A 13,924-nucleotide genomic window follows, 5' to 3' on the forward strand; every position below is an offset into this window, starting at 1 on the left:
GGGAACAAATTTTGCCCAACAAAGGTCTGCCTACTGGAGTCTTTCTGAGTTAATGTCCCTGATGGACCAGATAGTGGTGGTGGGTGGGGAGTTTGTGGGGAGTGAATTCTCTCTCCAGCTTCAGATTACTGGGAGTATCCTCAGCCTGTTATGAAAGAGACTCTTTTAGACCTGATTTATTCTCCAGCCAGCCTGAGGTAAGTCTGTGGCCAAAGAGAGGGTTAGTACTTTACTCTGCAAAAATTCCTTATGTAACCTCTATTGCCTTGCATTGTCATGAGGGTGTGTGACTTTTTCAATACTGTTCTTTCAAGGTAATTACACAACCATGTAAGATGGGAGTAGCTCCCTGCTCTCTTCAACCTGGTCACTTCTGTCTTCCTATGAGCAAATGACTGGAGTCTAATTCTGTAAACCAGGTGTCTGCAGGTACACTGCAGGTGAAGCTGGCAGTACAAAGCACTACCACTTACATTTGGTTGTGAGATGGGAATTTTGCATCTTATTTCTCTTCCTTAAAATTGATTGGCATAACATCCTATAAAAAACATTTGTCACATGCCCAGTTGGAGAATAAATTCGCATAGTTAAATAAGGGTTTTATGCTTTTTTTTATATCCTGGGACTGGCATATTTAAAGTATTTACATTTTGCATGGCATTTGAAGCACTATAACTACCTTTTTGCATGTAATTTTTTGTTTCTAAGTTGAAAGAGGGTAATAACTGAATGATGGATGCAATGTAGATTTTAAAGCTTGCATTTCAGATTTTTAAATCACAGAATGTAAGCAACAAACCATGTTGAACAAAATGGTTTAATCCACATGTCAGCTCCAGGGTCTCTTTTTTTTCTTTTGTTTTGTTTGTTTTGTTTTGTTTTGTTTTGTTTTGTTTTTTTTGAGATAGAGTCTCACCCTGTCACCCAGGCTGGAGTTCAGTGGAGTGAAGTGGTACTTCCAGACTCTATATTTTCAAGTTTGTTTCAAAGTCACATAATTCAGGCCACTGTATGGATGGTGTAGCCCACGGAGCTACACCCATCACGATATGGTCAATGGAGATTCAATAGTCTTTTCTTGTATGTGAATTTGTGAATTATCCTCAAGGGTGGAAAAGGTTCTTCCAAACCAAAGTAGAATGACAGTAAGTGCCCTTGGTATAACCATGTGTCTGCTCACTTGTGTTTAGGAATCCAGATGCCAGGTAAGAACCCACAGCAACCACAGCTTGGTGGAGTGAGCCACAGTGGTTCATGTGGTGGCACTGCGGGAGCTCAGTCGGGTGTGTTTTGTGTCTCCTTCTGCAGCTATTGACCTGCTGTACTGGCGGGACATCAAGCAGACGGGCATCGTGTTTGGGAGTTTCCTGCTGCTGCTCTTCTCCCTGACCCAGTTCAGTGTGGTGAGCGTGGTGGCCTACCTGGCCCTGGCCGCACTCTCAGCCACCATCAGTTTCCGCATCTACAAATCTGTTTTGCAAGCTGTGCAGAAAACCGACGAGGGCCACCCTTTCAAGTGAGTGCCTCGGCTGAGGAACCCTCACCCCCTGACCAGGGGCTTTTCCCCTCACCTCTATTTCAGCTCACAGATGCACTTCAGTCATGTTTCTCTGAGACCCAAAAGACCTCTTAGAATCTCCCCTAACACCCTGTCTTTGAATATCTAACATTTCTGGTGAATTTCTGAAACAAACTCGATTATTCTTATTCCAATACTTATTGCTTTGTTGAGTTTTTATATGTACTTACTACTAACAGTCATCATAATCCAACAATTACTTAATCCTCTCAGCAATATAAGAAAGGCACAGCAGGCATTTTCATCCCTATTTACAGGTGGGAACACTGAGTTTCTGAGAAGTGATGTGACATGCTCAAGGCCAGGTGGCCAGTAAATAGCACGAAACCAGAACTAGGGTATTTGGGTCTTTATTTCCATGCTCTCTCTAGAAGTTTAACACCAAAGGGCCAACCTTCTGGCAGGGGTGCAGGGTTCATGAACAGTCTTCTCATGTATCCTCCTCTACATTTTTATACTGGGGAACCTGATTTGAATGCACATTGAGGAGGAGGAAATACAAAAATAAAAGGGCAATCTACTAACTAAGAGGATATATGACATGTGGCAGAGGGAGGTGTTAGCACTGCCAGCTGCTACAACAAAATACCATAGACAGAGTGCCTTATAAACAACAGAAATCTATTTCTCACAGTTCTGGAGGCTGGGAAATCCAAGATCAAGATGCCAGCAGGGTAGGGTTCTGTTGAGGGCCCTCACCTGGGTTGCAGATTGCCAGGTCCTCACTGTGTCCTTACTTTTACTGTGGGACAGAGTGAACAAGCTCCCTTGGGCCTCTTTTCTAAGGGCACTAATCCCATTTATGAGGGCTGTGTGCTCATGATCTAATCACCTCCCCAAGGCCCCACCTGTTAACACTATCACACTGGGGGTTAAGATTTCAACATGAATTTGGGGAAGACATATTCAGTCCGTGACTCTCCTGAAAACTCAAGGCAAATACTGCTTTACTCTTTTTAATCTCAATTCACAGAGTTAAGTAAGCACTTAAAGCACTCCAGAAATATCCTCCAGGTAGATAACAGGTGCTGTCTTAAAGCAGAGGGAAGGCAGGAAAGGAGAGAGGAAGGATGGACATCTGTAGAGGAGCTGGCCAAGCAGAGGAGGCTTAAGCTGGGATGATTTTTATATATTTGTATTTTACATGTTTTTCCCACTCAAGAGTTAAATTTAGCCATTTGAACTAATGAAAAATGTCATTACTAAAAACACCACTCAGTAGAATCCATGAGTATTTTAATACGGCCCAGGTCACTTGAGTTTTCAGTGCTCTTTCTATAAACCTAGAAGTAAATCCCAGAATTTAAACATGAATTCTTAGAGTTCTGATGAGGAACAGTTGGCAGCTAGGATTTGGGGCTATCTCAACTACTTAAAAAAAGATAATTCATCTCCATGAAGTCATGTATGCAGAATTCAGCAAAAGAGCTGATTTGACACTGATTTTCTTTCTCTGGTCCCAGCTGGTTTCTCTGAATTTTCAGCCCACCCATGCTGTGTCTTAGGTAGCCAGAAACAGTCACAACGCTCCACTGAGAACCATGCTTTCTGTGTTCCCAGTGCACCGGAAGCAGGTGTGTATGGTGCCCTGTGGCCCTCACTGGCTGGCATAACCCCCCAGAGGTGACACCCGCCCTCACCCTCAGAGTGAGAGTAGGAACGCTTAGCTGTTACTGAGGTTTGGCAGCCTGTCTCATGATTCCCTCTGATGGAATTCTCTGTGGGGATGGTTTGTTGACAGGGCCTACTTGGAGCTTGAGATCACCCTTTCTCAGGAGCAGATTCAGAAGTACACGGACTGCCTGCAGTTCTACGTGAACAGCACACTTAAGGAACTGAGGAGGCTCTTCCTTGTCCAGGACCTGGTGGATTCCTTAAAAGTATAGTTGCTTAAACTGTTCACTTTACAGTCTTGACTGTTATTTTCCCTAAAGGTGTAATATTATAAACTGCTACATCAAGAAGAATAAAAAGCAAGTGCTAATTATATTCTAGAGTCAGAAGACCTCCAGTTGTATGGCACCATGAACCAGTCTAATCCCTTCATTGCACCAGTGATGAAAATGTGGCTCAGACATTTGTCCAGGGTTGCCCAGTGAGTCACTGGCAGAGATGGAATCAAACCCAGGTCACATAGCTTCTAGCTCTATAGTCTTTAAAACACACCAGATTCTCTCCTTAAACCATTTTTAGTTCCTCCGACAATTTCCCAAAATGAATATTGAGATAAAAAATCTAGATAGGGAATGCGAAAACCATATATACTTTTGCATTGAAAGAAACTCTAGATTCTACTAATATTAATAGTAAGACCTCCGAGTGTGCTTACATAGTTACAGTTGTGAGGCTGAGCCATCTGAAGGGTAGAGGTATGCCCAGCCCCTCACTTGATGAGGATCAGGGGCACCTGGGGCTCTCACTGAATTTGCTGGGTTCCTTTGAACAAGTTGCTTTGGCCTCCTGGTGACTTACGTGTAGAATCAAAGTTAGTCAATCGTGATTCGGCACGGCCATAAGCAGAGCTGGGGAAGCCTAGGCAAGGTAGTTGTGAAGTTTCTGTGCTCCCACAGCACTTCATACACACCCTGGCAGGGGCTTGTACCGGGAGCTGTCTGGTAACTGTTCAAAGAAGGGCAGAAGGAAAAGTGAAAAATGTAGTCTTGACCTCAAAATGCCTTACTGGAATAATGACTTGGCCATATAATGACTGAAGAGAGATACCAGGGCAATTATAATTACTTGCCTTAGTGCTTTTAAGGCCATGGTTGTATTTGTAATGTAAAAATTGTGGGCCAGAACAGGGGTCAGCAAACCTTGTCCATAAAGAGACAGATGGTAGATATTTTAGGCTTTGCAAGCCACACCATCTGTGGCACCTTTTCAACTTTGCTATTGTAGCACAAAAGCAGAAAAAGACTGTATAAAAAGGAAGGGCTTGACTGTGTGCCCATAGACTTCTGAACACTGAAAATTTGATTCAATATCATTTCATATATTAGAAAATATTACTCTTGTTTTGATTTTATTTGAACATTTAAAAATGTAGAAACCTTTATTAACTTGTGGGCCTATGCAAAAACAGGTCAAGGGCCACAGCTTGCTGACCCCTCCTGGCCTAGATTATTTCCTTGACTCCCTCAAGCCTTATAACAAAGTGATCCAAAGGGTTCCAAGAGAACTAAGGACTGGATCCCCTTTCATTGATTCTGTGATGAGCTTTCAACGCCTTTCATTGACTATTGAAATCATGATGTACTCTGACTCAAATTCAAATTCTAAGTAAAAGTCAATGATATGAGACTCTTACTTGTCAGGAAGGGTTTTAGGAGCGCTAATAATGCTTTCTTTCTTCAGTTTGCAGTCCTGATGTGGCTCCTGACCTACGTTGGCGCTCTCTTCAATGGCCTGACCCTGCTGCTCATGGGTAAGAGCAGATGAGAGTGTATATGCCTTCCTTCACACCCTCTGTGAAAACGCTGCTTCCTAGGCTCTAAGCTTTTTGTTTGTTTAAAGAGATTCCTAGGAACAAATGCCAGAGATCCCTGCATGCAGAGCACTTCTCTTACCATCATAGTTCAATTAAAGAGTGTAATATATATTATACACTAATAATGAATTCCTAAGTCTAAAGGGTTTTTTTTCTTCAAACATAACTGGCTTCTTTTTGGCTTAATATGTATATATATATATATATTTGGATCTGTTTACAGCGGCAACTATGGATAGAGATTCATTTTCATCTTGGGAGGGAAGAGTTTATCCTAATTCTAGGAATAATTACAAAATACCTGTACAAGGCTCAGCGTCATTTTATTTTCCCTATGAACTGCCCTGTCATCTTTTATCTAGAATGCTGGTATTGCATTTCAAAATAGGAGATAAAATATAAAATAAAATGCTGGATATTCCAAATAATTCTGTAATATCATATAACCATATTAAAATGTGTCTATAAGTGTATTCTTATTGATAACTCAGAATTTTAATACTATATTTGTTTTTCATCCCAGCTGTGGTTTCAATGTTTACTCTACCTGTAGTGTATGTTAAGCACCAGGTAAGTTCTACATGATGTCAAACAATGACATTAAATTTTGACCTCATCATCTTTGAATGTGCTCATTATTTTTTTTTTCTTTGTGTAGGCACAGATTGACCAATATCTGGGACTTGTGAGGACTCACATAAATGCTGTTGTGGCAAAGTAAGTCACATAGTGCAATGCATAAAAAGAGAGACTCTCTTACACAGGCCTTTGAGTGGATTAGGGTAGGGGTAATGAGAAGATAGAAAAATGATTGATTGATTTATGATCATTCACTTACTGGAGTCATATATTCATTCTCTTCTCAATTATATTATTTTAGAAAATAAGCATAAGATTTTTAACTCTCAGTTAAATAAAACCCAGTGGTTTATTTCAGGTTTCACAGTAAGTTTTAATGAATGAATGATATTAACCTCTAAGGACTGGCCCATGTACAAGAACAAGATGCACTGGAGGAAAGAAGGAAACTTGATTCAAAAAAGTAAAATTAACAGTTTAATTCAAATGAAAACAATTAAATTAACATTTTTAATCTTTTAAACAATGAATAGCCCTAATTTTTAAAATAATTAAAATTACTTTTAAAGCTTTGAATTATTTTTAAAACTTTAAAATACATAAAATGTTTGCCAACTAAGTACATCACAGCATTTTAACTCAACAACAGTGTGTATGTGTGTAATACCACTGCTTTTTAAACCTGAGTCTTAAGCCTTACTTTATGGCTCCCTTATATATTAGGAGATAGAGATTTCAGTTTTACATCTCCACAGCTAACGTGGTCATTAAACTTAGGAGTTTTCCCTAATTCTTACATACAATTTTTAGGTATATAGTCAGCTAAAGTGATAGCTCTTATATTGAATTATTATTCAATATTTTATTTTATTAAAAAGCTAGCCTAATCTTTAGCTACAAATATATGTCACCAAAGGACTAGACTTTTTCACAAAAACTCTATCTAATTATCTGATAATAATGTGGCTGGACCTAGGTGAGGGTCAGATTTAGAGAGAGGCATTTTAGGTAGTTAAAGATGTGTAATAACAAAATAAGAAAGGCTAATCACATTAAAGTTCCTCTGCTATTAGATTATATGTGATGTGCTTCGGTTCTCTCTGAAGTTTATAAACTTGTTTTTTACTGTGTATTATTTACATATTTCCTCTTAAAGTCATTAGGAACTCATAGGATTCTACGTTGAATTTGGATCTTTGAGAGATCTGTGACACATTTCAAAATGCCTGAACTTATGAGCTTGGACCCAGGTGTAACCAATACCTAATGAAAATCAACACATTAAGCATAAAATAATCATTTTATATTGTATTAAGAAATGGTAGCATAGCACAGTACAAGACTTGGTGGTACCCAAACCTGAGGAGCCTGTTTAAAAATATGAATTCTAAGACTCCACACAGACCTATAGAATTAAAATTTCTAGGATTGGTAACCTGGAATTTATATTTTAATGAACTCTCTAGGTGACTTTTTGGCAGCTGGAACTGTGTTCATAAACTATAGCAAAGAACACCAGAATAGGAGTTTGGAAACTGGAAGACAGAAGTTCTAGACCTAAGTTGTCTAATACTTAGTTTGGGGATCACAAATCACACCTATTACTTTTTCATTTGGTTTGTTGGTTGAGTCCAAAAAGAGGAGTACCTGTTATGTTCTGGATACTTCATATGACAGGTACAGAGGGTATAAAGATAAATGAAATGATCTCAGCCCTAAAAGAGCTCTTAGCCCAGTGATGCAGACAAAATTATACAGAAATAACTATAATAAAATATAATAAGTACAATAAGTACAGTAGAGCTATATGAAATACTAAAGTTGGAGAGATGAGGAAACAATTGTTCCTTCCTGGACGGGATAGTGGAAAACCATTAAGATAAGGTGGCATTTGTCCTGGGCCTTGAAGGATGGTAAACAATCGTTATGTGGATGATAAGGGGAAAGACATTGCAAGAGGAAGAGGTAATAAAGCAAAGACAGAGAAGCATGAAAATGTAAGTCATGTTCAAGAGGCAACAGTCAACCAGTATGTCTAGAGCTTAAATGAGTCAAAAGATAAACTGGAAAGAATGTAGGAAGAGAGGCTGAGGCCAGGTGGTGAATGCTCTGTGGAGTTGTGACTCCAACCCAGTAGGAAATGGCCAGCCCTTGATGTTTTTAAGCAGGGGATTGATGTCATCAGTTTTTTAAAGATCACTATGGCAGTCTAGTGAGAAAAGAATTGGAGAGGGGAGAGACTAGAGATGTAGCCGTCAGCTAGGAGGTTATCATAATTCAAACAAAAGTGACAAGGGCATGGCCTGGTTAAAATGGAAGAAAAAGAGAGACGGCAGAGAATATAAAGTATATACAATGTACTTGTTAAGTTACAATTGGAAATCAATGCTGTGAAAAGGAATGGAAAGGAAATGTTAGCTATGACTAATATTGCTTCTGTCATTGAGCTTCAGGCAGAGTTGGCTCTTAACTTCCTAGTAGCTAGGACAAAAACAGAAACTAGGCAAGTTACATGGTTCTTCCTATCTATCAGAAAGGAGGAAATAACAATTCTTCAAAATAACCTGTTTTGCCTGGCACTACATTTTGAAGGAAATTTATTGGTGGGTTCTTAACTCTAAGGCTTCTTCAAACTCTGAAATTCTAATTCTACCTTAGAATAATTCCAGTGAAAGAACTTCCACCATTTTAGTGGAACAGTTAAGAACATGATTGTTAGAATCAGATAGACTGAGTCCATTTCTGGCATTTTTAGCTGTATGAGCTCATCATAAATGTTATGTGACTCTGTGAGCCTATTTCCTTATCTGTAAATTGGAATTGTTAATACCTCACAGAGTTCTTGGTGATCAAATGAGGTAATGTCTGTAAAGTATTCTTACTTGGATGTTGGAAACCCTCATTGTCATCATCATCATCCTGTTACTGCTTAGAGATCAGTTCATGGGGCTTGGAGGTAGAGGACAGTCCCAGACTGGGCCAGTAGACCCCAGGACCACCCTCTCCTCCATACTGAGTGACCCTGTCTAGGTCGTTTTACCTTTGTTTGTCTCAGTTTTCCAGTTTAAAATGGGGGTTAATAATATATAATAACACTTCTTAGAGTTTTGAAAATGAGGAAAAATGCCTCAAATTTCAAAAGGCAAAATAAACACTGTAGAGGAAATTAAAGCTTTGAGTAAGTGAGACCATAATAAGAAATCTGCTTTAAGTGAATACAATTCCCTGTGTCTAGGTGAGTTATATTTTAGATGACAAAATAGCTTGTAATTTTACCTAGAAGCTCTCAGTGACCTTTGATAAATCTCATGGAATAAAAGACATCCTGAAAACTAAAATTGGAAAGGAGCTGTCACGATCTTCAAATGAGAAGAAAGATTCTAGATGTTGTATTTGATAAATTGACGGCCTGATTTCAAGCAAAAATGCAGAATGAATTAGTAAAACTGTAGATATTCAGAATATATCATTGTATATTCACTAAACCCTGAGATGAGATAGACTTCCCTAGCCAGTGAGTATTCTGATTTTAGTGGGGATCGTCAACAAGTCTTCTTAGTGTCCTTGTGGAAAAACATGGAGATATATGATCCAGATGACAGCACAGGTGGTAGAATTCTAGAAGGTTGAAATAGTAGACCCTAAAAATGTTCATTGATCCATCAAATATGTGTCTGGGGCAAGGTATGTGACACACGGCTCTGCCTTTGATCCCATTATTTTCAACCCCATTACTTCTCAAGACTATTGAAGACAAATCAATTATCTTTGTCAAAGTTCCAGGTGATGTACAGTTTGAAGCGAAAGCAAATTCAGAAGATGGCAAGCTCAAGATTCAAAATGAATCAAGGGATCTTGAGTAAACAAGAATGCTGAATTGAAATCAATAAAATGAAATTAATAAGGAAAGTGAAGTCCTACATTTAGGTTTCTAAAAAGTCAACTTTACAGCTATAGAATGCGGGGAGGGATAGATGAGAGAGGGTAACAATAAGTGTGTGTGTAAAAAATACCTCAGGAGGCCGGGCGCAGTGGCTCAAGCCTGTCATCCCAGCACTTTGGGAGGCCGAGATGGGCGGATCACGAGGTCAGGAGATCGAGACCATCCTGGCGGACACGGTGAAACCCCGTCTCTACTAAAAAAATACAAAAAAAACTAGCCGGGCAAGGTGGTGGGCGCCTGTAGTCCCAGCTACTCGGGAGGCTGAGGCAGGAGAATGGCATAAACCGGGAGGCGGAGTTTGCAGTGAGCCGAGATCGCACCACTGCACTCCAGCCTGGGCGACAGAGAAAGACTCTGTCTCAAAAAAATAAAAAATAAAAAATACCTCAGGGGTTTTTAATTGCTTGATTGGTCACAGCCAAATGTGAGTCAATGATGTGCTGAAGCATCTTTAAAAAATCAATGCAAGTTGAGTTGTTATTAGTAGGAGTACAAAGTCTAAATCAACAGAGGCAACAGTCATATTCCACATTAGCCATTCCATATCTGTATTCAGTTTCAGGGTTGGACATTTTAACAGATGCATTAATATATTGGAGTAATGCCCCAAAGATGACCAGGGTATTAGAAATGTGATAGTTAATGGGCAGTGAAGAGTAAACTTTGCTTGGGATGATTACCCTGAAAAAGAGATGACTTTAAAAGGACACCACAGCCATTCTCAAATACTTGGAGGTCTAACATGGTAAAAAGAGTAGGATTTCTCTTTTTCTCTCAAGAGCAGTGAATGGAAATTTTAGAAGTTCTGAGATTTGATTGAAATATGGGGGAAAGAGTAATGATTAGAGTTGCCATCTGCCCCATGAAGGAGTGAGTACTCTGGCATTCATTCAAGTATTCAAATAGAAGTTAGACAGCCACGACGGCCACGGTGTCCTCTCCTGGCTTCTCCTCCTCTTGTCCACCTCCCTTCTGGTCCTGTGACCCCAAAGGTTATCTCATGTCTAGGGCTCCAAACTTGTGTCTCCAGCCCAGACCTCTTCAACTAAGTACCAGATCTGTCTGCTTATTTATGTAAGGTTTCTCTAAAGTGTCTCATAGACCGTTCAGATTCACTTAGCCACACATCTTGCAATCTTACCCCAGAACTTGTATTTCCTTCGGTCATCACCATCTTGGTAAATGGCATTTTCACCTGGTTCCTCAGGCCAAAAACCAAAGAATCTTCCTTGATTACTCTTCCTCTAATCCTAGCCTGTGCATTCAGTTCATGAACAGATCCAGTGGGTCCTGCAGCCTCATCTCTAAACTAACCCTGAGACTGTTCCCCTCTCTTCACTTCCATGTCTACCATACAATCCAGGCATTGCCTTCTAGTACTTGGACTGCTGTGGGTTTCTCTCCCTCTATTCATTGCTTCTACTCCCATTTCCCCATTTTTTTTCACACAGCCACCATCATGATGTTCTTACATTAATCAGATCACGTCATTCCCCTGCCTAAATTCATCAAAGGCTTCCCATCACACAGGTTAGAATCTAAACTCCTTACCACATCCCACAAACTCCAACATCCACCATCTGGTCCCTGCCTGCCTTTCAGACCTCCCCTATCCATATCCCAAGCACATGAGCTTCTCGATTCCTTGCTGCCAGCTTGTCCTCTCTGTAATGCCTCTGCACTCATTACTCCCTCTGCCTGACAACACTTCACATCCAGATCTTGGCCTGATGGCCCCTTCCTGTCCTCTGAGGATCAGTTTCTCAGATGAATGGATTTAAAGGAGGTACTGCCCACCTTACCACTGTGCCCCTCGCTGCCTGCCATACCACCTTGTTTTTCTTTATAGCAGTTATCACCATCTGAACTTCTCTTGTCTTCTAGTTTATTTCTGTCTCCTCAATTCCTACAGGAATGAAAACTCCGCAAGAGTAAGCATCTTTTCCCTTTTGTTGACCACTGAATTCCAGTACATGGAAGGGTACCTCGTGGCACAGAGGGAGGTCTCAATCAAAATCTGCATGATGAGCTCTGCACGATGAGCTCATAACTCTTCAAATTAATAAAACACTTCCAGTGTAAACCTGTCCTAAAATCATGCTGCTACATTATGAGCATCACAGAATTTCAGGACCCTGGAGATAGCTAGTCTATGCCCACATTTTAATGATGAGTATTTAGGACCAGGAAAGTCCCTTAGCTTGCCAGATGCCACATAGCTCATTAATAGAATAGCTGAGACTAGGACCCAGGTTTTTAAATTCCAGTTGTGGGTAGTTAGACTACTCTGAGCGTGAACATAGGTTTCTTTTCCTATGTCTGACATAGGAACAGATTACATCCCTAGTTATATAACCATTCCTAGTTATGCTCATCTTCCTGGCATGGTCAGTAATAGCACTTTCTCTCTCTTTCTGAAGTGTCCCAGATGGGGGATAAATAATCACCCTAACTATATCATAGCTTCTGTAATCCTGAAATTAGTCAATATGTTCATCCACCTAAAAGATAAAATATGTAGCTTCCCTCCAATTCTCTTTTTTGTTGTTGTTATTTTCATTATCCAGTTTTTACTTCTTTCTTACTGCTTTATACAAGAGTATTTACAGATGTACATACATAAAGACTATAATATCTTCTGGAATACTAAGCTCTTTGGTCACTTAGCTAATTAAAGCAACAACACATAAAATGGTTTCATTAATAACACTTGTGATTTACTACCTTTTGATATTGTCTTTTTAGGATCCAGGCTAAAATCCCAGGCGCTAAGAGGCACGCTGAGTAAACTGATTTCCCACCAGGGACTGGACACAAACAGGAATGTCTGGAGTGGTAACAGCTCTCTTCTTACTTGTTACTGCAAATTGATTGTTCCCCTCCTCCCCCCAGTACCATAATCTTAGAGACAAACCTTAAAACAGCTGTTTTTAGGCTGTTCCTTGTACTCTTAGGATATTTGAGTCACTTGTGTCAACCACTAAAGTATAGAGAAAAGTGTATTAGATGTGGTTTTTAATTTTGTGTTGCTAAAAAAAGTGCATGATGGTGAGAGCCCAAGTTATCTTTCCCTCTTCGGTGTTCTTCTCTTCTCTGCAATGCTTCTGTAGCTTCTAACGTTCCCTGTGGCTAGGCCTTTCCTGCCGAGTGCTCTGATGCAATAGTGGAAATCGCTTATATGTCCTTGGGTTGCTGGTTGGAATAATCTTTAATAACAATATATAGAATTGTAGACTGATGTTTTAGCATTTTTCCAACACACACAACGTAAAAATAAAAACAGTCGACCGTACTTATGGTAATCAGTTTTGTATAACTTAAAATAATTAAATAAATGAATAAACCCAAAACAAACATGCCATAGTTTTGTTGTATGGGATTGGTGGGCTGATTTACATGTATGGTTACTAAAAAGTACCAGCATGTTAACTTTATTACAATTTGTATTACTTTCTCTGTAGTTCCTAATGGATTCAGTTACGGACTCTGGATATTTGCACTTATGTACTTGATACTGAATGCATAAATAAATGTTACTAAATGTAGAACGTTCTCCCTCTCTTCTCATGCATGGTCCCACCAGAAAACACAAAAGCTCGAAGTGATGAAGTCACTCAATGACATTCTGGGAGGGCTGAGAGCAAGTGCTCACCTTATTTCTCTCCAGCACTGTGGAGTCAAACCCCAACCTGGCTTATGGTTTTTCTGGGTCATTAATAGAAAACTGAAAAGTGGTAAACTGTCAGTCACTCTTCACATTGTACTCTGTGGGGTGGATGCAGATATTTAAGATAGTTTTAAAAAACTTGAAAGTGATATAAATCCTTACATAAACCGTACAGCAATATGCAACAAAACACTGGCAAAAACAATTGTAATTGCCATGAACTCACCCTTTTAGTAATTACTTATTAAGCACTGACTGTGTGCCAAGCACTAAGAATAGGGCTGTGAATAAGAGAGATGATAATTCCTGCTCTTACCATGTGAAATCTTCTAATAATTGCTCACTCTTTTTTGTACAAGTCCAATTGCATATTTTGTTTCACTGCTACAATCAAACGTCAAAGACAAAGAGGTAGAAGTGAATGAAAGGAGTAGCAGTTGGAGAAAAAAAAGGAATGATTGCTTATAAAAAGCTGCCTTTTACTAGTTTTACACATGGGTTCAGTGAATATTTGTGGAGTTATCCTTCTATGCAAAGTGGTGTGAGGGTTACAGGGATCACTTGGCACTGTGCCAGCAGCCAGAAACTCTCATCACTGTGCTGGGGGAGAGGGCGGGTGGCTATGCGGAAATGCTAACTAAGCAAAGGGTAGCATAAAACAAGAGCCAC

General features: G+C 39.7%; 1 protein-coding gene across 3 annotated transcripts in view; it reads left to right on the top strand.

The window, feature by feature from the left end:
* The window catches only part of RTN1 (reticulon 1), a 284,614-nt gene extending 271,474 nt beyond the window's left edge, over nucleotides 1–13,140 (top strand). For 2 of the 3 annotated variants that reach the window (XM_023231670.2, XM_023231678.2), the window contains 6 exons: nucleotides 1,309–1,516; nucleotides 3,321–3,459; nucleotides 4,934–5,003; nucleotides 5,590–5,636; nucleotides 5,725–5,783; nucleotides 12,334–13,140. In XM_023231670.2, coding sequence (XP_023087438.1) covers nucleotides 1,309–1,516; nucleotides 3,321–3,459; nucleotides 4,934–5,003; nucleotides 5,590–5,636; nucleotides 5,725–5,783; nucleotides 12,334–12,376 — 566 coding nt within the window. In that variant the 3' untranslated portion in view covers nucleotides 12,377–13,140. The remainder of the gene's footprint in view (nucleotides 1–1,308; nucleotides 1,517–3,320; nucleotides 3,460–4,933; nucleotides 5,004–5,589; nucleotides 5,637–5,724; nucleotides 5,784–12,333) is intronic. The other variant, XM_023231662.3, reaches the window with a different exon arrangement.
* The last annotated feature ends 784 nt before the right edge of the window (nucleotides 13,141–13,924 follow it).

Source organism: Piliocolobus tephrosceles, chromosome 6, assembly GCF_002776525.5.
Source record: "Piliocolobus tephrosceles isolate RC106 chromosome 6, ASM277652v3, whole genome shotgun sequence".
Classification (NCBI taxonomy): Eukaryota; Metazoa; Chordata; class Mammalia; order Primates; family Cercopithecidae; genus Piliocolobus; species Piliocolobus tephrosceles.